The sequence below is a fragment of the Tiliqua scincoides genome, chromosome 1 (genome assembly GCF_035046505.1).
Source record: "Tiliqua scincoides isolate rTilSci1 chromosome 1, rTilSci1.hap2, whole genome shotgun sequence".
Classification (NCBI taxonomy): domain Eukaryota; kingdom Metazoa; phylum Chordata; class Lepidosauria; order Squamata; family Scincidae; genus Tiliqua; species Tiliqua scincoides.
Genome location: NC_089821.1, coordinates 232,373,713 through 232,401,500, shown reverse-complemented (window position 1 = coordinate 232,401,500; position 27,788 = coordinate 232,373,713). Strand labels below are relative to the sequence as shown.

At 43.9% G+C, this 27,788-nt stretch overlaps 1 protein-coding gene across 1 annotated transcript; it reads right to left on the bottom strand.

Annotated features, from left to right (window-relative positions):
- Positions 1 to 4,347: 4,347 nt before the first annotated feature.
- On the bottom strand, positions 4,348 to 27,699 carry EXO1 (exonuclease 1). The gene is made up of 13 exons (XM_066623082.1): positions 27,636 to 27,699; positions 25,519 to 25,706; positions 24,488 to 24,607; positions 22,656 to 22,779; positions 20,974 to 21,111; positions 20,583 to 20,795; positions 18,434 to 18,621; positions 17,605 to 17,701; positions 15,737 to 15,965; positions 12,782 to 13,034; positions 10,627 to 11,119; positions 6,336 to 6,529; positions 4,348 to 4,489 (listed from the first exon to the last, which is right to left on the bottom strand). Exons 2-13 carry the CDS (start codon positions 25,677 to 25,679, stop codon positions 4,348 to 4,350), a joined length of 2,352 nt encoding a protein of 783 aa, XP_066479179.1. The 5' UTR covers positions 25,680 to 25,706; positions 27,636 to 27,699.
- Positions 27,700 to 27,788: the final 89 nt, after the last annotated feature.

Below are 27,788 nucleotides of genomic sequence, written 5' to 3'. Positions count from 1 at the left end.
TGTAAGCAAGTGTATTGAGCCCACTGAAAGAAAATAATTTGACAAATGGAGTGAAGAAAAGGAGCTTTGGGGGAAAACCTGCTCTTTTATCCTCATCCCTTAGCTAAAATGGGGGGGGGGGGTGAGTTTGAAAAACAGAGTATGTAGCTACCTGTATGCAATGTCCCAGTCTGAGACATATACCAACAGGGTAAATCCTTGCTTTAGGAAGATCACAAAATGAAATCTGAATCTTCCTAATACTTATGGGGTGAGAGAAAAATGCATAGGTGAGATTCTAGGCATCTTCCTGGGAAAGGGGCTTCTCACTACTTAATCACCTTAGGATGCAATCCTAACCCACTTTCCAGCACCAACATAAGGGCAATGCAGCTCCAAAGTAAAGGAACAAACATTCCCCTACTCTGTGAGTGCTACCCAAATGCAGGATGCAGCACACGTCCCATTGGCACCACTATGCCAGTGCTGGAAAGTTGGTTAGGATTTGGGCCTTATTTTGTTTCCAGAACACCTCAGGTGAAGGGTCAGTGGGCTGCCCCATGCACACCCTGTAATTGCAGGGCTTCCATGCCAGCTACCTCCTTAGCTAGCAGTCCCTGCACCAGCAGTGTGCCACTGCTTCTCCTTCATTCCTGCCTCCACTCTCTTCTCCTCCACAGACTTCTTCTCCAGCTCCCCGCTGCCTACTTACAATCACACATGCAGAAGGAGGATGAGGTTCCTGGGAAAGAACAGGAGGGCTTGTGTGCATACACGGGCAGCTGGGCACCACTAGGAGTGGCAAAGTGCCCTAACTTCAGGTCTTGCTAGTTTTTCACATTTAGTCTATTGATTAAAGCACAACACAAGCAAATGACACATTCTCAGTCCATCCAGAGGCCTGTTATAGAATACAGGCAACCAATAGTCACATGTAGGTTTTTTTTTTTCCATAAAAATAACATTTCTTGTTAATACTAGTTTCCTGCAAATCAGCAAACCATTGGTAGAAGTGGCTTAAATGAGGGATGTCTGGTTCTCCCTTCATCCAGCTGTATAAACATAGAGAAATGCAGAGAAACTTTGTACCACGAGCAAGAATCAGTCATTCCATCATTTGCATCTGTACCATCAGGCAGACCAGACAGGGAGGAGCAGGAGAAGCGACTGGTTGCTGAGTGGTTTGGACCACAAGGTCGGGCTCCAGTCCAAATTGTTAGCCATGACAGGACTTTTAACCACCTTTGTGTGTGGGCATTGTAGAACAACTGAAAAGGGACAGGACAACTCACAACTAGTCAAAATTTTAAATACAAGCCCCTTGTATCTTCAACATAATACCTGAACTGCCAATTCATGGTAATACAAAGAGCCAGTTGTTATCACCTTCAAATGAAGAACTGTATGGACTGAAACTCACTGCTGCTTCCATTGGCCAGCAGAGTGGAGAAAGGGAAGTTTCCTTCTGCCTACAGCTGAGACAAGGGAGTGATGGGTAGACACTGCTCCCACGCCTGGCTCACCTGAATAGACAAGGGCCTGGAGCTCTCTTTTCTGTTTTGCTAAAAGAAAGGAGACTATTTTGTACTCCAGCAGCCCAAGAAGGTAGCTGTGTCCAGAATTCTAGACATTCCCTCATAAATATGGTGCACTTTTGAATAAACTCCAATAAAGTAGCCATCCAAGGATGCAGCTAGTAGTTTTTTAAGCTACCAGCTTAAGCCTATATTAATGTCCAGGGGAAGAGGTTTAAATAAGGCAAGTACACAAACCAAACTGCATATGATTGCTGATTCCCATGACATATTTCCTACTTAGAGGAAATTACTCCACACAGAAAAATGCGCTTATTAACAGTATCAACCACCTGTTTATACCACCTTTTGTCTATGGAGTTCACAACAGTACTGTACATGGTTCTTCCTTTGTCATCACAACATGCCTGCAAGACTGAGGTTAAGCTACTGGCTGGCCCAAGGTCACCGTGAGGTGCCCCATCCAGTGAAGATTTGAACTCAGGTCTCCTCTGTCCTAATTAGACACACACCAGGGGTCTCCAAACCCCGGCCCGGGGGCCAGATGCAGCCCGCAGCGAGTCTCTATCCGGCCCGCGGCCAGCCTGTTGTCCCCTGAAAGCCTCTGGCCCACTTGACTGAACATGACCAGAGCTGTGCTGATTGCATCTGGAGGGTGTTCTGAGGGCCAGAGAGGCTGAGTGAATGAACCCAGTCACTCATTTATTCATTCATCTAAGTTTCATCTCTAAATTATTTATTTAAATTTTATATTTAAATTTTTTCTGGCCCTCAGCACTCTGCCAGATATTTCAAAGTTTGGAGACCCCTGCAGTACACAATGAATGCATTAAAGTAACATGACTGAACTTTGCTTTTTTTCCCTGTCTGGGGATTAAAGTACTCTTGAAATTAGCACTCAAGTTTCTATAAACAGATTGGTGTAAGGAGGTATGTTTGTGGGAGAAATCTACATTTTAAAATGTTGGATGTAGACTTCTAAGAACTTCCGTTTCTTCAGGTATTCGGCATTAACAAAAAACTCTGCAGGCTGCCTCCAAGTTCAGCAGCAGCTTCTTCTTAAATATGGAGGTTGCTTCTGAAAAGCTCTACTACATATCTGTGCGCCATTTTGTTCAAGATGGGTCTTCAGACAATTGACGGTTATTGTCATGACATAACAGATCTTAGTTATATCCCCCATTACAAGCAGCTTCAAATTTTTTAGAATAAAAAAAATGAAAACAGCTGAAACTCAGCAATAAATTCTTTTTGTAGTCAGGGCAGCCGCAATGGCCGAGTCCAAGCATTAATGGATTGCATTAACATGAATGATTTTGTCAACAGTGGGACAGCCAAATATGTTCAGGAGCAAATCAAAGCAGAAGAGGGGAATATGAATACTGACACAGGCAAGCGCTCGCATGATCCTGCTACACATTACATAACTCAGGGCACAATCCTATACATGCCTACTCAGAAGTAAGCCCCATTGTGTTCAATGGGTTTACTCCCAGGAAAATGTGTCTGATTGCAGCCTCACACAAATACCCAAGTACCTTTCAAGGTGCCTCTACTGATCCTTGTTTTAAAGATCAACAACCTTGTGAGACAATCCTTCATTGTGAACTTAGTAATTTTATTATTGCCAGACCTGTGCCTGATGAAAATCCAGTAAGATATTGTGAAGAATGTTTGGGGAAACTCATGTTTTCAATTCTTCATGCCTGCTGTTATGTCCAAAGAAAAGGCCCAGCACCACAAGTCAGGCTGGATGTCATGTGCACTTCTGTATTCATTTGAAGCTGGGAATGTCCAAGGTGCCCCTTGATCCATTACATATGCAAAGTTCACTTGTTTCATTGGCCACAGCAGCAATTTGTGTAATGGCTTGAAAATTACAAATATCTCCAGGTAGTAGGCATGTAAGCAATCTACGTTCCGATAAGCTACATTATTTTCACAAAATCCGTGTAAATGATTGATATAAAAAATGTTGCCTTCCATTACCTCTCCCAATAGTTAGGCATTATCCACTTGCAAGCTTTGTAAACAGCTTGACAAATTCTTGTCCCTGTAGCAGCTGGGTAAGCAGGCTGTTTAATGGAGAGGTTCTGTGTAATGAGTTGCTTATATGCCAAATGGATGCAGCTAGCAAAATAGAATCCCCCCCCACACACACACCAACCCCTTGCAAGTCACTTCCTTTTCATAGATCAGATTCAGAAATAACCTCTAGAGTTTTTTGGGGTGGGGGGTGGGGGGAGATTTGCTGTGCTTTTAGATCATGTAAAGTTCTGTCTTATAAAGTCGCTGAACAACACAGCATGAAAATTTATTTGCAACCCTGACACCATCTCCGCTTGGTGATGCATGCTGCTTTTAAACTGGACTGGACAACCTTTGCAATGGATTAGAGCACAATACTCAAAAGAACATGCGCTCATTAATTCAGTTTTATCGTTTCCTGAGCCGTTTGGAACAAGTAGGCCTGCAGATTAAGCGATGAGCACAACTTTTATAGCCTAAAACATTAATTCTTCAACCCGTTTCCCTTCCCAGACTGTTCACTGAAAGCATTTGTCTTTTGCTTTAATTTTTTTGTTTTTAAAAAGGCAAATAATTTGTATCCAAATTGTTTTATTCAAGCCAATATCAAATACTGTACAGTCCATTTTGCTTCTTTCAAAATAGAAGCCGACAATATATCGGATGAGACTAAAATATACAGGTCATATTCAAATTATATACAAGAGTTACTTTGATCCAAGTTGGCGAGGTGCAATTACTCCAAACCTGTTTGGAATTTATGTTAATCAGAGACTATAAAATTGTTCAGGTCTGCGGCATCAGTTCACTGAAATATTTTCCGATGCGCATGACTGAATTCAGGCTTATTGAAACAGTCATCATCTGCATCTGGAGTGAGCTGGATGTTATCTTTGACTGGAGACAACGGCTCTGGTTTCTTGCAAGAGGGCAGCCTTTCAGACTCTCTGCAAAATTAAAAGAAAGGGTTACTATGCAAAAGTACTAAGAGTCCATAGAGGTGACTGTACTATATACTTTCACATTCTTGAAGAATGAAGCACCCCACAGCATGTTGCCCGAGATGGAAGGAAGGTTCCACCTAAGGCGTTCAGTTGTGCTTTCTTTCCCAGCAGCATGTGGCAGTGCAGATAAATCAACAGGGAAAGAAAGCAACCTGCAGGAGAATACCTGAGATAAAAGTCATGTCACCCATTCACTGTGGGGTGACACAGAGCCCAATCCAGAGCAGTGTGAGCTGGCTCACTGCCGGTGCACACTGGTGTAAACATGCTGTAAGGCACGTTAGCGCCAGACCAGTGCCGGAGCTGGCCCAGCGCCAGCCCCTACTGGGACAGCACTAGTTGGAGGCTGTCAGTTCGCCATCCAGTGCTTGCTCAGAGCACAGGGTGGCAGCGAGGCAGCAGGACCCAATGATGTCGGCTCTGCCGGATCCAGAGCCCCATGTCGGGCCACGAGGGGGGGGGTGTCAAATGTTCCCTTCTCCTGAGGAGCAGCCGCTGGCTGCCCCATACACTCAGGATATCACAGCAGCCATTTTGGCACCACGGCAGCCCTGCAAGCTGGGCAGCTCAGGAATGGGCTGTCAGAGAACCAACTGCAGGGTGATTTGTTCAACAGGAGGTGGTAACTGACCAGTGGACCAGAACAACAAGAGGACACACTAGTAACGCAATAGCCACATATGCGAGTGTGTCTCTCTGTATCCAAGGAAAAGAGGTTCATTGTGCTTTGAACTTTGTCTATAGCCGCTCCAAATTCTTTGATGTGAAAACCTAAAGGTCATAATGACACTGATCTGAGCTAAGTAAAACCAAAATATAGAGAGGTTAAAAACAGTTTTAATGAGAATCTCATATCTATAACCACTTTGCTATGCATGTCAGAAAAAAATCAAAAGGGTGCTTTACTTGCCCTGAAAGGTTAATGATTTCTTATGAAACTTGGAAGATCAACTTTTTCCACCAGAACTTGAGTGGGGAGTAACCAAATGTAAAACTCTATTGGGGTCTGACACTGAATCTCTCCTAAGCACTTTTGCCAAAACTGAATTCTTGTAAAAAACAAACAAACTAGGAAACAAGTCCAAACTTGTTTGTAATCTAAAAAATCCCCAACTAAATACTATCTTTATATACTGCTTATTGACACAATGTTCCAAAAATGGTTTACACACCAAAAGGGATGAAAAAATGGTCCCCTGTTGTAAAGGGGCTCACGATGTAAGAAGGAAGCTTCTTCCTTGACGAGGAACATGCTGAAAGGAACAAGAGTAGAACCATTAAGTTCCACTTTTTCCCAAACATCTCTCTTTAATTGGCTCACCATTTCTTATGGAGCAGATTTATTTAAGAGATTTACACCCTGCCTTTCCCTCCAAATAAACGGAGCATTCATTAGGCAAGATAAAGTGTCTGCTTCTTGGCAAATGCAATACTAGTGGCTAGGAATAAACAAAGGAAGTGGAATTTTTCCACCAGGACTTGGACAGACTAGGGGACAAAACCTGTGCGATAGCTGCATTTCATTCTTGTTGAATATTCTCTGTTGGCTAAAACAGAAGTAGCCCAGCTCTTCAAAAGCCCAACAGCTCCAAGCCTCTGGGGACACCAGCTTGTCAGCTTTTAAGAGGTACGTCAGCAATATTTCAACAGAACGATGTTAAGCTAATGTGCACAGAGGTCATATATAATCTCATCACAACAATGTCCTCAGCCTTTGCAGTATTTCAGTTACATCATTGAGATCTCATAAAAGAAAAGAGTCCTACTGGGATACAAGAAAGTCATTTACCTTTTAAACTGGAAGCTCTTCCAGAGGTCATTAATTGTCACCTGCAGCCCAGCCTTATTTTCAGCAAGGTCACAGTTTTCCTTCTTGGCATTTGCCATCTTTTTGCTTAAGCCACTGACTTTGGCAGGCATCGAGGACTTGCATTTTCTCACAAGGTGGGATTTCAGTGAACTAGTTTTATATAATCCAGGAACCTGAGATATAAAAAGAAATAACAATAACTCCCAGTGTTATGACTTTCCAGTATAAAGGCCACACTGCATGTATGGCAAAGGAACAATTAATTCACTGCACAACAAAAGGTAGTGCTGAGTTTTAGAAAAATCCAGAACCCCATTGTAGCCAGTTGCTTATTTATGACATGTCACTAGATCTCTGTCCTTGAAGTGCACTTCCAAAACACAAGGGTTAATCCCTCACTCCCCTTTTTAGCTTGGACCTGGGGAAGGGAATTGTGCATAGAATCACACCGTGCTGCAGCACGAACACAAGCACCAGTGCTCCCCTCCGGGTTGGAGACTGTGCTGGGAGAGGGATGTGGCAAGAAGCAGAAATCATCACAGCATTTCTTCTGCACCTCAGTGGTCCTGGAGAGCCTCAGAAGCCCAGCACAACTGCAGTGACAATTCACACTGTTCTCTGCATCATGAGGTTAGATGTAGAAAACAGTGGGGATTGTCACTGCAGTTGTGCTGGACTTCTGGGGGGGCTGTGTGTTTTGCTTCTAGGCTTCACAGGCTTTTTGAACAACTTGAAAGTGCAGTAGCAAAACAGACCAATGTTTTCTTCCAGCCTCAGAGGTATGGGGCACCTCTGAAGTGGTGCACAACTTTGGGGCAATCCTGAATGCGAAGATTCAGGGATGAGGATTGGGGCCAAAGAGCAGCAAGGCACTCACCATGGTGGACCCCTGCCATTTACTAATAACAAATCTATATGTTCCAGAATAGCATTTGTTGGAGATTAAAAAAAAAAATTATACATTGTGTAAACAAAGTGGCTAAGAAATAGCAACAAATAGGATTTTGTCTACCAATTTCACTCCCATGTTGTAGTGAATTTATGAGAAACACACAACAAGAAAAAGAGTGGTTACACACAACAGGCTCAACTCAGCTACGTTAAGGGTGAGCTGCCCTAGTCCTGAAATGAAAATCAGGTTGAGCTAGTCAAGCTCTTCTGCCCTATGAATTCCTGCATCTCTAGAAGATTCAGGAATCCATAGGAACTTGTGGAGGCTCTCTCTAATTCAGGCTGACTTTAGCAGAGCATTATAAGGCTCCAGAGAGATTGGGTTTCCAAACTTGCACAGACCAAGGTTTCACATCTTAGCTAGCCAATGGTAAAGCTGTAATCTACATAGACACATTGACATTTAAGAACCAGAGCATAAGAAGGGGATGTCCTAAAGAATGACATAGATCTAATGGAGCATACATGCACACACAGAGATAGAAAGTAGGAAAATGAACCTATTCTAGCAGAGCTAACAAAACATCTACTTAGATGTAAGCCATACAGGATTGCAGACCATGTCAATAACCACCAGGTGTCAGTATTATTCTAGGGAATACAGGACTCTATTTGAATTTATGTTAACACATTGAATGTTATATAAAGGAACTTCTTGAAAAACTTCTGGTAGGCAGAAGTCCTTGAAGCTGTTCATTAGATTCTTCTTCTGGCTCCTCCTTTAAGCAAATAAATCCGAAGAATCAAAGAGGTCTGTACTAGTCAAAAGAATCTTTTCAGGGCCTTCTCCCCGCGGAGTATCTTTCAAGAGACTCATCAACACTGGTGGTGAAAAGACTCCATCTGTTCCACAGCACAACCTCATCAATGGTTCTTAGCATTAGCCTATATTTATCCAGTGAGACCAAGGCCTACCTTGTATTGCAGAAAGGAAAGTAAGCATTACACTCACAGCCCAATCCTATCCACAGTTTGCTGGGAGTAAGCCCCATTGACTCTAATGAGACTTACTTCTGAGTAGGCATTCATAGGATTGGGCTGTCAGTCAGGAGCTGCACCAAACAAACTGGACAATCTTACTATGTTCCTTCGATGCTACATCATTCTTTGAGCACATGGCCTACCATTTCGCATACCACGAGAAAGCCCAGGCTTAGCTCCTGAGCCCATGAGAGGGAGAACAGGACAATATCCCTGAGCAACCCTTAGCCTAAGTTGGGAAAGGGGGACCTCCACCCACACAGGCCTGCCAATCCTTAAGATCTTCTGAGATGGCTCTTGTGTGTTACTGCTACTGGAAGCCTGTTTGTCAGTGACACGTAAAAACACCTTCCATGTGGTGGCACCCCAGTTAGAGGTCAGTATCAGCTTTGTTTGGGTTTTGGTGCTAGCCGAAAAGACTTTTCTGTTCCATTTGGACTATTATTTGCAGTGACTGCTATAAATTTGTTTTCTGCAGAGTACACTCTTCAATTGTTTTTGCTGCAGTTACTATGGTTGTTTTATTGATTTTTATGCTTAATCTGTGGTTTTATTATAAGCTGCCTTGAGTGTCTTCCCTCAAGGGAGGAGCAGGTGCTTAATTTTAACAAACAAACAAAATCACAGTAGTCTTATGAGCATAAATGAGATAATTCTTGAGACAGAATAAGAAAAAGTGTCATACAATAAATAGTACAAATGGTACTTCTAAAGATTTACAGTTCAGTTATTATCAGCAAGATAGCGGAATATCTGGTCTCTAAACAACAAAAAGAATCTATTAATTTAGTAAAAGATAAAAGAAATACCATGTTCTTGCAAACTTTATCCTTATCCCTACATGATGGGTGAAAGAATGGAGAGACTTGACACTTCCGACCTGGTTGTGGCCTACAAGCAGATTCCTTCAGTTAAAAAACAAAGACAAAAACCAGCAATTATCTGATATCAAAACACACATTGGCATTCCTAATCTAAACTGAGAACTTCATTTTTGTTTAAAAACAAGACATGCCTGACAATAGAAATACAAAATAATTACAGCTCAAAATTCAGAATTGTTCTAATAACTAAGTAATGCTGCTCAGAGAGCACCAAAGAGAGACATTAAAAACTGTAGATGTTGCCCTTAATCTGATATCTTATCGCTGCGGTTTTCAAACTCTCCCGGAGTTTGAAACCTGCAGTAAGTACTTGCAGGGGCGGGGGGAAGGCAGCGATGCAATCCACAGGATTGAGTTGCTCAGGGGGGCTGCAGGGACTGGGGTGTACTCCCCAGTCGCTGCAGCAGCCGTCCTGGGGTGCGGGGAGCCCTCACGAGCATCTGCAGGGCTCCCCAGGTCAGCAGAAGTGAAAGTGGAGCGATCGCACGCCGCTCCACAAAACCAGAAGTGGAGCGTGATCGCTCCACTTTCCCTTCTGCTGACCTGGGGAGCCCTGCAGAAGCTTGCGCAGGGCTCTCCACACCCAGGGAAAGCTGCTGCAGGGACTGTTGGGTGCAGCCCAGTCCCTGCAGCCCTGTTAGAAGTGAAAGTGGAGCGATCGCGCTCCACTTCCGGTTTAGCGGAGGCAGGGCGTGATCTCTCCACTTTCCCTTTGGAAGCATCGGACAGCCCTGCAGAAGGTCGTGCAGGCCTCCCCACACCCCCAGGAGGCTCTGGTAAGTACAGCGAAGCCCCTGCAGCCCCCTGAGCGGCATGATCCTGGGGATTGCGCCGCTGCCTCCTCCCTGCCTCCTCCCTGCCCCCGCCCCTCAAGGGAAAAGAGGCCAAGGCCCTCAGGCTGGGGCGTCGCGACATCCCAGTCTGAAAACCTCTGCCTTATCAGAACAGAAGGAAGAAATGCCTAGCTACCAACTATTAAACCAATTATAGCAGTATTATTGGCAACCTTCAGTCTCAAAAGACTCTGGTATCGCGCTCTGAAAGGTGGTTCTGGCACAGCGTCTAGTGTGGCTGAAAAGGCCAATCCGGGAGTGACAATCCCTTCCACACCGGGAGCAAGTGCAGTCTGTCCCTGGTCTGTCTCCCTGGCTATGGGCCTTCCTTCTTTGCCTCTTAGCCTCAGACTGTTGGCAAAGTGTCTCTTCAAACTGGGAAAGGCCATGCTGCACAGCCTGCCTCCAAGCGGGCCGCTCAGAGGCCAGGGTTTCCCACTTGTTGAGGTCCATCCCTAAGGCCTTCAGATCCCTCTTGCAGATGTCCTTGTATCGCAGCTGTGGTCTACCTGTAGGGCGCTTTCCTTGCACGAGTTCTCCATAGAGGAGATCCTTTGGGATAGCAGTAGACTGCTGATAATTCATGAACTGCTTAACTGAAACACAGGACAATGAGCTTACCCTGGCACCAATGGTTTTTTCATTGGTCACTGATGAATTTGATGAAAGGTTCAAGCTGCTTTGCGACAGCTGGTCAGGCTCTTGTTCCAACAAACATCCTGGTTCTTTTAAAGGCGATGGTTCATCATCCGATTCGTTACTTGCTGTGGGGCTTAATGCTTGTGACCCCAACATCTTACAATCCTGCGCTGTGGCTTTGCTGGCTGCTTGTCGGTGAAACTGCTTCAGCAATGTTACACCTTGAGATGGGCTGGGTGTTCCAGGACTTTCTGCAAAGTTTCGAGACCAACTGAAACAGCTGGTCTGCATCGTTCCAAAAGATGGAGAGGTGGATCTCCCAATTTCTTCAGCCTCTGCTGAGCAAGGGTTGCAATTTTCTCTTACTTCACTTTCAGCTTCAGATGACTGACAATCCCCCTCATTGTCCTGGGATGGCTGGCAATTTTCACCCTTTGATATATCATCAGGTGCATCCACAATTCTACAGAAGAACCTAAAGTACATGAAAACAGATTAGCTACAGTGTGCTTCCCGAACTTTTTAGTGCCAGGGCCCACTTTTTAAAACAATAATCATGACCCACAGGACCAAAAAAAGGAGATCTAGAAACAAACCTTTTATATAATAATAATAAATTATTAATTAAAAATAATCAGGGTCCTATACTCCCAAGACTGCTAGAGATATTTATTTTATTTTTATTTATTTACTGCATTTGTACCCCATCTTTCTCTCCGAAGGGACCCAAGGCGGCTTACAATAATAGTTAAAAACACAATTAAAAACATGAATTTAAAAAGATAAAAACACATTAATAACAAGAACATTCTTAAAAGCAGCAACCAGATAAAACGATGTAAAAGGAGCAGACAGCAGCAGTTTGTAAGAAGGCCCCAAGCCTGTAAAAGTTAAAAGATGTTAAAAAGGCCAGGAACTCAGAAGGCTTGTCTGAAAAGAAATGCCTTCAGGCCTCGCAGGAAAGTTTCAAGAGAGGGAGCAGTCCATAAATCAAGGGGGAGGGAGTTCCATAGTGTTGGTGCCACTACTGAGAAGGCCCTATTTTTTGCTGCCACCCCACGTACCTCCCTGGGCAGCGGCACTCATAAACAGGCCTTCTCCGATGACCTAAGGGGAAGGGCCGGATTGTATGGGAGTAGGCAATCTCTAAGATACCCTGGCCCACAGCAGTATAGGGCTTTAAAGGTCAAAACCAGCACCTTGAATTGGGCCCGGAAACAAATGGGCAGCCAGTGCAGCTGCTGGAGAAGTGGCCCAACAGAGTCAAACTGCCTACCTCCAGTAACCACACGGGTCACCGCATTCTGTACTAGTTGCAGTTTCCGAACCATCTTCAAGGGAAGCCCCGCATAGAGCACGTTACAATAATCTCACCACGATGTCACTGTGACGTGGATCACCATGGCCAGGTCTGTACGATCCAAGTACAGCCACAGCTAGCGCAAAAATTGGCTTGTGCCCCAGTGATGGGTTCTGACCCAGTTTGGGAAACACTAGATTAAAAACAATAGGAGAATGGATAAAGTTCTCTTTTATTACATGGATGCAGGAATCTAATATAAATTGTTAGGCTGTGCCCCTCCCACCTCATAGTGGTCACTGCTTTGGGAGGAAGGGAAAGAAAAAAATCTTATTTTATGTTTATCCTTATTGTCTTCTATGTGAGTCCCTTTAGGGAGCTTCTTTGGAGGCTGAAAGATATGATTAAAATCTCCAAAATAATAAAGATCTTATGAGCTCAATATCACTCAAACAGGAAAGACCAAGAACATTAGTTAACAGAAGTGTGCATCATCTAAAAACAAAGTATACTACTTGCATTAGAACTAATTAAATATAAAAATATAAATATAAATGTATAAATGAGCAGGTATAAATACAAGATTTTTATTAACTATCCATTTATCTGTTGACTACCAGGGCAAGAGTCCTATTTCTTCCAATGATTTCTTGAACATACCAATTTCAATTTTTTCGGAAGGCAGCCTAGTGTATTAGACCCATGTACTGTGAGTCTGATTAAATGATTTGTGTTCTTTGATTAACTTTGATTGAATCTGCTATACTGCTACTAATTATAATAATGGGAATCTGAAGAGTCAAAAGAATTTCACAACTGAATAAACATTAAATATACCTGCTTCTTGTCCCAGGAACAAAGACTGCACCACTCTCTTCATTCTTCTTGCGCAGAGCGAGGGCAAATTTATTTCGAAGCTTTGGCTGAGAATTTGGACTTTCTTTGTGATGATCCAAGTCCTTTGAAGAATTAATCACAGACACTGTCCCGACAACCTCATGATGTTCATCGCCTTCCTTGCTTTCTGCCTTAGGCTTTTTTGAGTTTGAAAATGAATACTGACTCAACAGATCTTCTTCCAATGGTTCTTCTAAATACAAAAAATTATCCTTTTTAATAATTTGATAGGTTGCTTCACCTTGGCTCACTGTCCCAGCAAATCTCATTCAGGTGGAGACTCCTGCCATACAGGCAGGGGCCTGTGCATATATTGCAGGGCCCAGGCCACCTGGTGCTGCAGGGATGGATCTCCAAGGACTGGATCATTCCACCCATAGAGCTGCAGGCAAGAATTTCCACAGCCCGCAGCCTGGAATGGCATCCCAAGATTTCTTCCTGCCCTTTACCCATTCTTCCTGTCTATTTGTTCCTTCTCCTGCCTCATTGGTGGGGGCCTCATACATCTGAGGCTTTTGAGTCTGGAAAAGAGGCGCCTGAGGGGGGACATGTTGGAGACATACAAAATTATGTAGGGGATGGACAGAGTGGATAGAGAGATGCTCTTTTCCCTCTCATTTAACACCAGAACCAGGGAACATCCACTAAAGTTGAATGTTGGGAGAGTTAGGACAGACAGAAGAAAATATTTCTTTATCCAGCGTGTAATTAGTCTGTGGAACTCTTTGCCACAGGAAGTAGTGATGGCATCTTGCCTGGATGCCTTTAAGATTGGACAAATTTCTGGAGAAAACGTTCATTACGGGTTACAAGTCATAGCAGGTACGTGCAAGCTCATGGTTTTAGAGGCAGGCTGCCTCCGATTGCCAGATGCAGGGGAGGGCACTGGGATGCAGTTGTGTCTGTTGTCTTGTGTGCTCCCTGGGGCATTTGGTGGGCCACTGTGAAATACTGGCTGGACTAGATGGGCCTTTGGCCTGATCCAGCGGGGCTCTTCTTATGTTCTTATGTGTGATCTTCCCATTTATTCCAACCACTCCAGGTTTGCCCCATTTGAACTCTCTCTCGGGCTCCCAGCCTCTGCTCCTCCTCTCCCCAAGTTGTTTCTCTTCCTGCTTGGGTCCCTTCTCAGTCCTCCAGTTTTCATACTGACTTGCTCTCTCCAACCACCCCCTCCACCTCCCTTGATGTTTTTATGGGCAGTGTCCCTCCAACTCAGCCCCTTGTCCAGCCACATACTGGCAGATGTGGCTTCCTTGACTCTCCAAGACCCACCCACTTGCACTCTCTGCCCAACTGACAACCAGCAGTGACATCACAGCCAGGTGCTGCAGCACTCAGGCAGCCACTGCACAGCTGCTTGCACAGCAGGTGCATGCCTAAAAGCTCGCACAGTGTAACTTGTGGCATAATTTCAGGACCATGTGCTTAGAATGAAGATGTGAGGGTATTAAAAAGGTTTCCGAGTATGAATCCCAAGGTCTACAGGAGCAAGGAAGCATGTGCAAGCAAACCTCTCTGCCTTGGAAATGGAAAAGGTGCAAAAGAGAGCGACTAAGATGATTTCGGGGCTGGGGCACCTTCCTTATGAGGAAAGGCTAAGGCGTTTGGGCCTCTTCAGCCTAGAAAAGAGACGCCTGAGGGGGGACATGATTGAGACATACAAAATTATGCAGGGGATGGACAGAGTGAATAGGGAGATGCTCTTTACACTCTCACATAATACCAGGACCAGGGGACATCCACTAAAATTGAGTGTTGGGCGGGTTAGGACAGACAAAAGAAAATATTTCTTTACTCAGCGTGTGGTCGGTCTGTGGAACTCCTTGCCACAGGATGTGGTGCTGGTGTCTAGCCTAGACGCCTTTAAAAGGGGATTGGACAAGTTTCTGGAGGAAAAATTCATTATGGGGTACAAGCCATGATGTGTATGCGCAACCTCCTGATTTTAGAGATGGGTTATGTCAGAATGCCAGATGCAAGGGAGGGCACCAGGATGAGGTCTCTTGTTATCTGGTGTGCTCCCTGCGGCATTTGGTGGGCCGCTGTGAGATCCAGGAAGCTGGACTAGATGGGCCTATGGCCTGATCCAGTGGGGCTGTTCTTATGTTCTTATGCCTCTTCTTCCTCACAGAAGCTCCAGTGAGCTCCAGAAGCTCACAGAAGCTCCAGTGATGCGCCAGTGATGCTCAAAAGTCAAGGGAACCTTTGGGAAAGTGTGGGGTGGAGCCATCCTCCTAACCAAGCAGAGGCACATTACATGAGCAGTGCTCCACTCATGGAAAAGCCTTGTGCCCCATTTGGGAGAATTCCCTTCCTCCTCTGCAGCTCCCCATGCCCCATTTTACCCCACATCCCCAAACTGTGGGAGTGACTTTTTGGGTGGCTCAAGAGGCTGTTGTAGCAAGGAAAAAGCAGGAAAGTTTGCACAAGCTATTGTCTATCCATGAATCTTTAACTGTTAGTTTTCTGGGAAAATGCTTCCAAAGAAGCCATCACAAAATAAACGTGTGATTCAATACTCAGATGACTTTAAAATCTCATCATTGTATTTGGCAGCATAAGTTCCACTCCTGTGATCAACAGAGAAAATGTTACACCAAATGAAAATATTAGAAAAGAAAATACACCAAATATTCTTGGAGAGGTTGAATTCTCTGTGTTACACAACAGAGTGCTGTGACACCTTAAAGCCTAAGAAATTATTTATGGTACACATTTTCACAGACTCGAGTTCACTTCATCAGAGGCACGTTCTTTCAAAGCAGTCATAGAAAGACATACACACTGAAAATATGCTGCGTAAGCTTTATATCTTACACTGTCAACGCAATTTGAAACTAACACAAGGAATTTCTTTGTCACAGATAAGGTTTCTAGAGATTTCGTACATACCATCTCTTGTCCGTTTTGCCACTGGTGCTTTTCTTGGAAGCTTCAGTCCTTTCATGTTAACTAGCCTCTCTATACCTCTGGTTGTGGGTTTCTCCAAGGTAAGCTCAGAATTTGTGGTGCTCTGGACTGTTAGAGCAGGCTTGTAGTCTCTACTCCAAATACTCTTTAAATGAGGTGGCCTCTCACCAAGACATTTGTCATTCCAGCCGCAACTTCTTAGCCTTGTGGTCTACAGAAAACAGAAAGCAACACATATTGGAAGAATGACTCAAGCTCATTGTTCCTTTGAGTCAGTGATAAGCCAACAAATCAGGACAATGGTCTTTAGCCATGTTCAAACTTCTCCCAGTTCTTTTTTATCACACGCATCAATTGGCTTCTGCTAATGATTTTAAGTACCTCTACATCTAATTTTACTTTTATGTGAAGCAATTAGCAGGTGTTGCAGATTCATAGCTTTGCTTCTCCATTATAAAAGGTGAATCAGATTAAGCTCTTAGCAGATACATAAAATATTTATTTTTTGTAAAGAAAGCTCCTTGGGAGCAAACATCCATTGTTTCCAAGGAAAGCTTAAAACACACCATAGCCTATGCCACTCAAATAAATAATAATGATGATGATAATAATAATAATAATCTGGATGCTATACCAAAGGACATCACCACAATACGCTGCCATAATGTAATTGAAATAATACTTTATTTTACTAGCACCGATAAGATTTGCTAGAAGCTAAGCACAAAGAAAATGTTTTGCACTGTTAGTAAGAAAAAATTCAGCTACCAGATTCAAATTTCATGTTATTCTAGCTCTGGTAATGCAAAAAAAAAAAAAAAAAAAATGCCAGAAAAAAAATCTGCATTTAAACATTAATACAAAAGGACAGTTTGTGAAAGAACAAGTTTCCTATCTCTTTCAAATACTTCTAGCCATTATTTAAAGGCATCTAATAGCTCTTCTACATGTTAAAAAGTTTAATCCTCAATATCTCCAACACATTTGTAACACTCCTTTCCCCACAGTCCCTAATGCTCCATGGAAACAGCAGTATACTTTTATTATGTTTTATAAGCATAGTAAAGGCCATACAATATACTACTGTGATCAGCAGCTCATTTTGCAACTGGGAGACTCTGATGGGGGATCTAGGGTGGTGGTCAAACCCCTCCCCGTAAGTGGCTGTCTTGTTATGCTGCTGGTCTTTTTACTCTCATCCTTGTTACTCCGGTGAAAGAAAAACAGAGGAAGAACTGCTGATTTGACAGGTAGTTACCGAAATATTTACCACATTTAGATCCTGCCTTTCTTCCATCATGGAGTTCAAGGTGGAACACACGGGACTCTAGATAGTTGCCCATCAAGGCAGTGATCAGACCAGGTTTGTCTAGCTCCAGCAAGTTGGTGGTATCCTATGCCTTCAGTATCATGAAACTCCATAATACTATGTACTCTCCTATAGCCTTTGGGTGATGCTTATAGCACCCTTTTGGTGTCTGATTTGGCCCAGGAATCCCTGTTTGATGCTCCCTAACATTACACGCGTCTACAATAGAGTTCCATGAAACACTCAAGGACTTTCGAAGAAAGTAAAATCAACAGCTCCCTTTTCAATCTAGCACAGCTTCTTCCAATACTTTTATCCTTTGCTTCCTTAGGCAGAGTTCACTGATAAGAAAGAGTTATAAATTACCAATATTTGATTCTTAGGATTCCAAATCCTGGCAACCAATGTACAACCTCCAAAACTGTACCAAGTCTGTTTGAGCCTGACAGTTCTCCCAAAAGTCCAGGCAATGCACCACTTCATGTTCCCCATTCGATCTGCAAGATAATCCGGCCTGCTAATTTTGAGAGTAAGGCATTACCTGTGCTGCATCAGGATTGTAGTCATCAATCTGCTGCATTGTATTGACGTCTTTGTTTCCAAGGGCAATCTGAAAAGCATTTCGATCACCGATGTGTCTGAGTTAAATCGAGTTGAGAGGAAAAAGCAGTTCTTCAACAGGTGGAAGGAATGCGATTACTTCCCAACAATTCCCATCTCCCAGATAATCCATTAAAAGCATCATGCAACAGCGTGAAATGTGAAAAGGAAACAAAAAGCATTTCTACTGTATTAAAACATCACAAAAACCATGCAAACAGTAGCTCTTTATTCAGACAAGTGCTACAAAGAAAAATGAACAGGAGCATCTGCACTACACTTCTGCAGCTCTTTAAACCAACTTTTAAAAATGTGTTCCACAATTCACCTGGCACAGAAGCAAAGGAACGACTCCATGACACCTTCTACATGCCATTGATTTCAATGAATGGCATGTGCTTAGCACTCCCTCTGAAGTCAATGGGACATACCCTCATCCACAGTTTACATATGAACTGACAAAGCTACCCGATGACAGCCATCCTCCAGGGTCTCAGACAGATGGGACTTTCCCAAGCCTACCAGGAATTTAACCTCAGTCTTCTCCACACAAAACACTGTGCTCTGCCACTGAACTAGGGTCCCTTTAGAAAGTTCAATTCCTATCGAATTCAGTAGCACTTTTTTTTTAAAGCGCACAAAGAGAAGGAAATATCTAGGACTGCAGCTTTAGAAGTATATAATTTTGTCTGGATTCCCAGAGAACTCTGACAAAGAAAGGACTATAAAACACACAACTGATATTTTTCTTTTGTTTGATGAAAGGATACTTTCCAGCATAGTGTAGCGTTTCTGGATCAACACCATCATCGTAAGTATTCAAAGGAACAAGTGACCTTCTGACTGGGTCAAAAACCAACTGATAGAGGAAAGTATTATTAGCACGTATAAATCCTTGTATGTATTCTTCTGGCACTGATATATTCATCTTCAAGTACTGCCCCATTTTTCCAATGACCTGGCACAGAAATGAACGGGTTATTTACTTATTTATTTAAGACGTTTCTATCCTGCCTTCCCAAAAGCTCAAGGCGGTTTACAATACTTGATAGACAGAATACAAAATAAAATTCAAATAATTAAACATTTCAAATCTGAAACATAACTTATAAAGCCCACGTAGCAAATGGTAATAATTCTAAAAACCCATGGGTGGTGGTAGGTAAAAAGGTGATACACAAGCTAAAAATACTAAGGTAGCCAACATATAAGTACACAATAAAAGCAACAGGTCAGATAAAACAACCAGGAATATCCCACTGTTACTCACCCCCAAAAGCTATTGTAAATAAAAATGTTTTTAGGTTTGTTGAAATCTCTCTATCAAAGGGGCAGATTTTAGATTTTCTGGTAGTGAGTTACAAACAAGTGGTTTCACAACTGAGAAAGCTGTTCCTTGCTCTGTCCCTTGACTTCTCCTGGAAGTGGAACCCTGAACAGGGTCCTCTCTGATGACCTAAGAGAATGGGCAGGATTATAAGGGAGTAGACGATCCCTCAGATACCACAGTCCTGAGCTGTATAGGGCTTTAAAGGTAAGTACCATCACCTTGAATTGGGCCCAGAATGGACAGCCAGTGTAGCCATTGGAGCAGTTGCTCAACTGAGTCAAGACATCAAGCCCCCGCACTCTACACTAGCTGCAATTTCTGGACCATCTTAAGGGGAAGCCTCACTCAGAGCTCATTACAGCAGTCTAAACAGGATGTCACAAAGGAATGGTCCACTGTAGCCAGATCCAACCGATACAGATACGGCTGCAGCCTGGCCTCTGAGCGGCCCACTTGGAGGCAGGCTGTGCAACATGGCCTTTCCCAGTTTGAAGAGACACTTGGCCAACAGTCTGAGGCTAAGAGGCAAAGAAGGAAGGCCCATAGCCAGGGAGACAGGCCAGGGACAGACTGCACTTGCTCCCAGTGTGGAAGGGATTGTCACTCCCGAATCGGCCTTTTCAGCCACACTAGACGCTGTTCCAGAACCACCTTTCAGAGCGCGATACCATAGTCTTTCGAGACTGAAGGTTGCCAACTAACAGTGCACCAGCCAAACCTGGGCAAAGGCTCCCCTGGCCACAGCTGTCATCTGGGGATCCAGGAGGATCTGTGGATCCAGAAGGACCCCCAGGCTGCATACCTCTTCCTTCAGAGGGAACCCAACTCCATCCAGTACAGGTCAATAGTCTAATCCAGGGGTGTCAAACATAAGACAGAATGGAACCCTGAATTACTCCACAAGTCAGAGGCCAGAGTTCCAAATATGAATCCCCAGCACCACCACCTGAACACAGTCAGACAAGGAGGAGTGGAACCACTGCGCCTCCAAGCCTGAACTCAATGAGTTGACCCAGGAGGACACCATGGTCAATGGTGTCGAAAGCTGCTCAGAAGTCCAGCTGGATTAACAGGGAAGCTCCTCTGTCAAGCCCCCCGGTGTGGGTCATCCACCAAGATGACCAAGCTTGTTTTGGTCCCAAAGCCTGGTCTGAAACTGGATTGACTGATGTCCAAAAAAATCAATTTCTTCCAAGACTTCCTGGAACTTGGACACCACTATCCTCTCAAGCACTTTGCCCAAAAAGGGGAGGTTAGATACTGGCCTAGAGTTGTCTAAAACTGGGATGCAGAGAGGGCTTTTTAAAGGGGGGACAAATGGCTAGCATCTTTAAGGTACTAGGCAACACCCCCCTCTCTTGACGATTTATTCACAACCCTCTCCACCCACTCAAGTCAGACCTTCTTGGACTGACCATATGAGCCATGCTGGGCAAGTTCTCCAATCCTAGCCTTCAGAGTAATTTCTCTGATCCTAGCCAGGGGAGATTTGAAAACAGGATTACTGGTTTTGTTTGAAAACAAATAGATTCTTTGTTTGAGAACAAGACAAGGCAATTATTTACAAGATCCAATAAATACTGCATTACCTTTGTAATATCAGGGTTGTTGGCTATTTTAAGTAGTCTGCATGCTTTGCCTAAGCCAATACCATGAATTGACGGAAGGTAGTCACAACCAGACAGAATGCACATGTAACGGAACTTCTCTTCTGTAAACACATCACCAAGCTGTTTGCACATTCCTAGCCGAGTCTGATCAATTTCCAAACCGTTTCCAAACTTGTCAATTTTCAGAAACACCTTGAAAGAGAAGCAAAATTACAGATGAGTCTGTGGGGGCTGCATTTTTTATTGAGACATGAGGAGGAGTGACTTAACTCTGGTTAGGAGATTACCAGCACTATGCCTCCAGGGCTTCCATACAGACATGAATTTTGATACTGCTCTTGTTAGAAATTAAGGATTGGATCCTTCCTACCTTTTTACACCCAAAAGCAAGGAGATCAGAATCCTCTGTAATTACAGCCTGGACCATGCCAGTCTTGTTAAGGTATGCTAGCTGAGCATCCGCTTCATATGGAGCAACAATACAATCTATTCCTTGGGCTCGAGCAGCCTGTATAGAAACAAAACACACACACCCCACCCAAGATGGAAAGCATATTAGAAATTCAAATCAAATTCACATATGACACTGCCTCATGCTCAGTTCAACCACTGGTTCCAATACAGGTTACTCTTACTGATAGTAGGTTTTTAGGCACCCTGTCCTGCCATCCAAAATTAGGAAATGAACCGGTACAGGGAGGTCCTCTACATGCAGACCATGTGCTCTCTCCTCTTCCTAAACCTTCTCCTAGTTCCTTATAATAGTATTGCACTTTTAACACCTTTTCTTTTCTAATTTTTACCCTTTTCTGTTCAGGTAAATTGGAGCCTTATCATGTCAGAAGACCTAACCCACGACAACTTTCTACATGATCAACTGGACATTCACAGATGGCATACATGGTTCTTCTTCCCGTTTATCTTCATGGCTGAGCAGGGATTTGAGCTTGGGTTCCCTTGGTTTGGGGGATCTGTACCTCAGATTTCCAGAACAGTATGTCCACTATTTAGACACCGATTCACCACACCAGTGAGAACTAGGCATTACACTCAGTTCATAAATATATACGCACCTGTCATTTAGAGGTAACCTACTTCTAAAACTCGGAGGTTACACATAACCATCATGGCTTGTAACCTGTGATGGATTTTTCTTCTAGAAATCTGTCCAATCTTCTTTTAAAGGCATCTAGGCTAGGCCACATCCTGTGGCAAGAAGTTCCACAGACTAATTACATGCTGGGTAAAGCAATATTTTACTTGGTCTGTTCTAAACCTCCCAGCATTCAATTTTAGTGGATGTCCCCTGGTTCTGGTGTTGTGTGAGAGGGAAAAGAACATCCCTCTACCCACTCTATCCATCCCCTGCATCCACCTCAATCATGTCTCCCCTCAGGCACCTTTTTCAGACTGAAGAGCCCCAAAAACTGTAGCCTTTCCTCATAAGGGAGGTGCCCCACCCCAGCAATCATTCTGGTCACTCTCTTCTGCACCTTTCTGCATTTGCAACTAAAGGTGATAAAAATCTTTTTGAGATGCTAGAACTTTTGAAACATTTTAATCGTCAACGTTTAACGCTTTATTGATGCTGTACGATGTTATTAAACATGCAGAGAACTAGAATAAATGTTATGCATTTAGGGTGATTTTGGGGTGAACTTGGAACGGCTTTTGAACAAGTTAGAATTTTTCCCATTGAAATTAATGTAATAATTGCACTTGTTATTCAGATTTTCCACTATAAGGGCTGTTTTCATGAATGGATTAGATACATTTAAAGAGGGAAAGGTGTAACTAAGCCTCTATTCTTATAAATATTTTAAAGTTCTTGAGAGTGTGAAAAAGATGCAGCACTTTAAACAATGCGTGATGTTCGCAGAATAAATGCTGAGATTAGCATAACATGTAACTAGGTCACTAGGCTCACTCTAAACTCTGGGTAATATAAACTTTAAAGTTATACAAAAGACAAATATTCTACAAAGAAATATACATGCATATTTGAAAACGGGGGCGGGAAGGTGAGAGCAGACACCAAAATATGCTACTTACTTTAATAACTTCATGGGCCATAGCGTGTGTAATATTTACGCTACGGGCAAAACATTCTCTGGCTTCCGACAACTTTCCTTCTCGGAGCAGCTGCTTCCCCTTCAGGAGATTGGTCTGCCGTTTCCTTCAGGGCAGCAAAAAAAATCCATCTTCTCAGCCATCTTCTCATAATTTAAACCACCACCACTACCCACCCCACTGTTTCTATCCTCACAACAATCCTATAAGGTATGTTGGGCTGTGAACGAGTCACTGACCCAAGGTCACTCAGGGTCAATCCTATCAAACTATCCAGTGCTGATACAGCTATGCCAATAGGGCATGTGCTGCATCCCTAAGGTGGGGTGGCAGTCACAGAGGCCTCCCTAAGGTACAGGAACATTTCTTTCCTTACCTCGGGGGCGCAATGCGGCTGCATCAGTGCTGGGAAGTTGGATAGGATTTGGCCCTCAAGGAGTTCGAAGGATGAGCAGGTGTTGCCTGACTCATTTATATACACATTCATGGTGCTGGCATGAGTACATATACTCATTATATACACATTCATGGTGCTGGCTGCATGCTGGGAGAGCGTGATCCAGGCCATTCTTGTGTTGCTTTGCTTGAGCTAATGACAAGAGAGCATCAGAGCCCACGGGCCTGTGAGTGAAATGCCACATTTTGTTTCTTTGGAGCAACATTCACACCCCAGCCGGCAGGCTTCTGAGAAGCCTTGACTTGGAACATTGCATGACAAATAGCACCTTGTTTAGCCACCCAACCCAGACTTGCAAGCATACCACATCCTGGGAACTTCCAAACAAAGATAATGGGCAAAGGGGGCTGTGGGAAGTGAGGCAGGGGGAACCGCAGATAAGCAATTCCACAGATACTGGGAGAAACTTGTATAGCAAGAAGGGTAGCCCGAGAAGCCCTGGAGTACGAGAAGTAGCTGCTTCACATGTGGACTTTTGGACCCCATCCAATGTGTACAATATTGGACGTTTTTGTAACAATCAAGCTAAAACACAGCTCACCGTATATAGAATCAGATTTCACATTCTGAACATGGAAGATTGCACTGGGGTCCAGAGCTAAGTGCCCTTGAGGTTAGTACTGTTCCATCTTCTAAAGTAAGCTCTCATTAAACATATCAAGATGTCCTTTGCAGTTTTTATTCAGGAAGAAGATGTACAAATTCTGCACAATTTAAAGCACTCTTACAGTCCAATCCTGAGCTGCCTGGAGTGCAGGGCTGCTACAGTGCCAAAATGGCTACCGCGGCATCCCCAAGTACAACCAGGCAGCTCCTCAGGGGAAGAGGACTTTCATCCCCTTACCTCGGGTTATGGAAGTTGCCCCACAATGGGGCTACTTGATTCTGTAGTGGCTTTGCAGCTGGCAGAATCAAGAGAGCCCTGTATCAGGTCATGCAGCCTAACATGGGGCTCAGGATCCAGTGGAACCTCCTCCCACTTCCCCCTCCTCGCCTTCCCCTCACCCTCTCCCTACCAGGTGGCAGACTGCTGACTTCCCACCAGCACTGGCCCAGTGAAGGCTTGTGCTGGGCCAGCTCTGGTGCTCAGCCAGTGCTAACCCTTGCAAACATGCTTTATGGCACATTTGCAATGGTGTACACTGCCACTAAGCTGGCATGTCGAGCTCAGGATTGGGCTCTTATATCCCAGTCCACCACTGCCTTTGTAGAGTGAATGAGTACAGTGCTGCACTTATAAGGACTCAGAGCTACTCAGAAAACTGTATAAGAAATTTTAAAAACAGTATTGATTGTATAATTTGCATTTCTAGAGTTCCTCCATACCCAGCAACCTACAAAATGTAGAGTGACTTACTCTCTTCGTGACTTTTCAACTTCCTTTTTGGAAGGCAGGGTACATCCATCAAATACCAGAATTGGTTTGACCCCAAATGACAGAAGCATATCAACAAGTTTCATGCAGTAAGCTACATATCTGAAAAAAGGAGCACAACAATCACCACCAAGCACAGTGTCCTTCTTAACACCAAAACATAAAATACCTAGAGCAGTGGTCCTCAAGTTTTTCAATCTCCACAGCCTTTTACAGTCCTAATGGAGTCTCAGGGAACTCCTGGGTTCCAACCAGTACACATTGGGCCAAATCCTATCCACCCTTCCAGTGCCGAAGCAGCCATAATGCAGCCATAATACACCATAAACAAATATTCCCTTACCTTGAAGAGGCCTTCATGACTGCTCTCCCACCACAGGATGCCACACACACCCCACTAGCATGGCTGCATTAGTGCTGGAAAGTTGGATAGGATTGGGCCCTTTGGGAAATACTGACCTAGAGGAAACCCAATTAAATAAAGGTGAATTTCCTTTGACTTTCCAACAATACCAGAACTTCATCCCAATCTTGTGGACCAGCTGAAGTTGCAATGGCATTGCTGTCTCATAAGCACAATTGGACACATAGTGAAAATGACATGAACCAACTATGCTCTCTGAACATCAAATACAGAATTTTAAAGGTTTCTGACAAGGTAAGCATTCTACTTTGTTTCCTCTTTTGTATGACTTTAAAATCAGCAACTAAAGAAGACTGAGGAAATAGGCTTCTATAATCCAATTGTATAAATTGGATTTTAACTGCCTGTCACAAGACTTTGCCAACAATGTTAAAAGCAACATCAAAATGAACAATTCAGACATTTGACAGCACATTGTGTTTACCCAGATCACAGAATACATGCACACTAGTCTTTAATTTAAAGACTATAGTTCACAATCTAATTACCCAAGAAGAGCACACAATTCACCTGCTCTGTGACTTATACAAAAAGACATCCCTTATATTGACCCATATCAATTTTGCCAGTGGAATTGCTCTGAACATACTGATCAGTGGGTTCTCCTTTGGCCAGCTTTTCAGAACATGCATAAGCTCCTTTGTGCAGCCAGCAGTAAGTGTCCACAGCGACAACTTGTCCTTTGTACTTCTTGACGTGGGCAGGTTCAGCAGCCTCTTTGATAAACTGGAGCAAACCGTGGATTCCCATGGCTGCACTTTAAACAGAATTAAGGCACTAGAAAGGAAACACAAAGCAATATAAACCCAGTTTGTTACTAAAATTAAATCCTTCACTAGACAAGATATTGCACAAAAGGAAAAAAAAATACCTTGCAGGTAGAAAGAATAGCTATAGATTCGGGACACACCCAGCTTGAAAAACCCACTTTCTACAAGGCAAACCCAGTGTTACCCATCTGAAGGCAGTAGGAGCAGATCTAATGTAAATTGGAGCACACCCAAGGAGTCAACAGTCCCCAGATTGACATACGTAAGCATACATGAAATATTAACATATTCCTTCTCTTCTTCCTAGGCACCATTCCTGATTTCTTCTGTTGTTGTCTACCTGTGTGTATTTTAGACTGTGAGCCCCTTAGGGCAGGAACAGGTCTTCTCTTTCATTGTAAAGGACCATAAAAATTTATGATGCTTCATAAGTAATAATGAGAAATGCTTTCTATGTGGGGATATCGTGATATTGGGAGCTTCTGAACTATTATTATAACTCCATGGGGGTGATGGGAGAGGAGAATCTCTTGTTCAAGCCACCTCTTTCTATTTCTGCCTTCATGTAACCTCTAGCTTCATGAGCTGTCAAATGCTACCTGACCCAGATTGGTAGAGCATTGCCAATAGCATGATCCCTGGGAAAACAGTAGCTACTGTGCTATTATTTACTTATTTTGGTAGAGATGACAAGCTGCACCTGCTGAAATTTCCTCTTCTATACAATTGTTAAGGTTCTAAAATTGAAAGTTTGCCCACCCCGCAATACCACTTTGCACTGATAGCTGCCTAGCTGAGAGCACAATCCTATGCTTGTCTTCTCAGAAGTAAATTCCATTGTTTCCAATGGGGCTTACTCCCAGGAAAGCATGCATAACATTGCAGACTGTCAGCAGCAATCCAACACTGTTAAGCAGGCCGGGGTTGTAGCATTAGGCCTCAGCACTAAATAGATCATGCTTTCCTGGAAGAAAGTGCCATTAAATGCAAGAGGACTTGCTTTTGAGGTGGCTACAGCCAGGCTGCAAATCTGTTGTGAGTCCATATGAAAACACAGGTGATGGAAATATCAGATATCTAACTGCCTCAGAGCACGATACCATAGTCTTTCGAGACTGAAGGTTGCCAACTACTAACTGCCTCAAGACCTGAGGCTATTCAAAAATAAGATAGCTGCTCACTGCCCTGCAAAAGAGCTGAGCTCCTGCAGTTTGCAAACTAATGGGACTTACTTCTGAGTAGACATACATAGGACTGGGTCCTAATGCTGCAATCCTATCCACACTTACCTGGGAGGACTTACTTCTGAGTAGACATGCATAAGATTGGAGTCTCAGGCTGCAGTCCTATCCATACTTACTTGGGAGTAAGCCCCATTGCCTGCAATCGGATTTACTTCTGAATAGACCTGCATAGGCTGGGCTCTAAGCCCCCCAAGCCTTGCAGGCTGTTCACTAGGGCTGCCTCATTATGCGAAATGGATCAAGTTTTTTTTTTTTTTTTTTAGGGGGAGGGGGTTTGGCAAGTAAATAAATTCATAAATAAAACATTGCTTGGAAATAAAGAAAAATATTTCTTTCTAGATCACTTTTTAAAAGTTTTCTGGAGCTAGCTGGGTCCTAATGGAGTGAGTCCCGGTGGGTCCCGGTGCTACAAAGTTTGGGAACCACTGCAGCAAGACCGATGATTGGTAATAGGAAAGCCACACTGCTGATGCACCCTAATCAATGGGGGGGGGGGCCCCACTGGGCACGCAGGGTTCCCAGCTGCTCTGCCTGGAGCTCATCAGTCATTCAACATTCGACACCACCACCCCCACCTGCTAAGAGGCCCCCTCCCTCCAGGGCGGAAGACGCACCCGCGCAGGGGAGTCCGGAGCCAGCCCCTCTGCACCCCACTCCCACCGCCGATCAGCTCCCCTACCCAGTTCCAGCACCTTCGGGGGGAAGAGGATAGAACGTTGACAGCAGCAGCAGCAGCCACCCCGCAGCCCGGTCGGGTCTTCTCAGCCAGAGCAGCGGCAGGGCGCGGAAACCTGCAGAACTCGGTTCAAGCCGCGCGCGCTTTCCAGCACCCCGAGCCCCGCCCC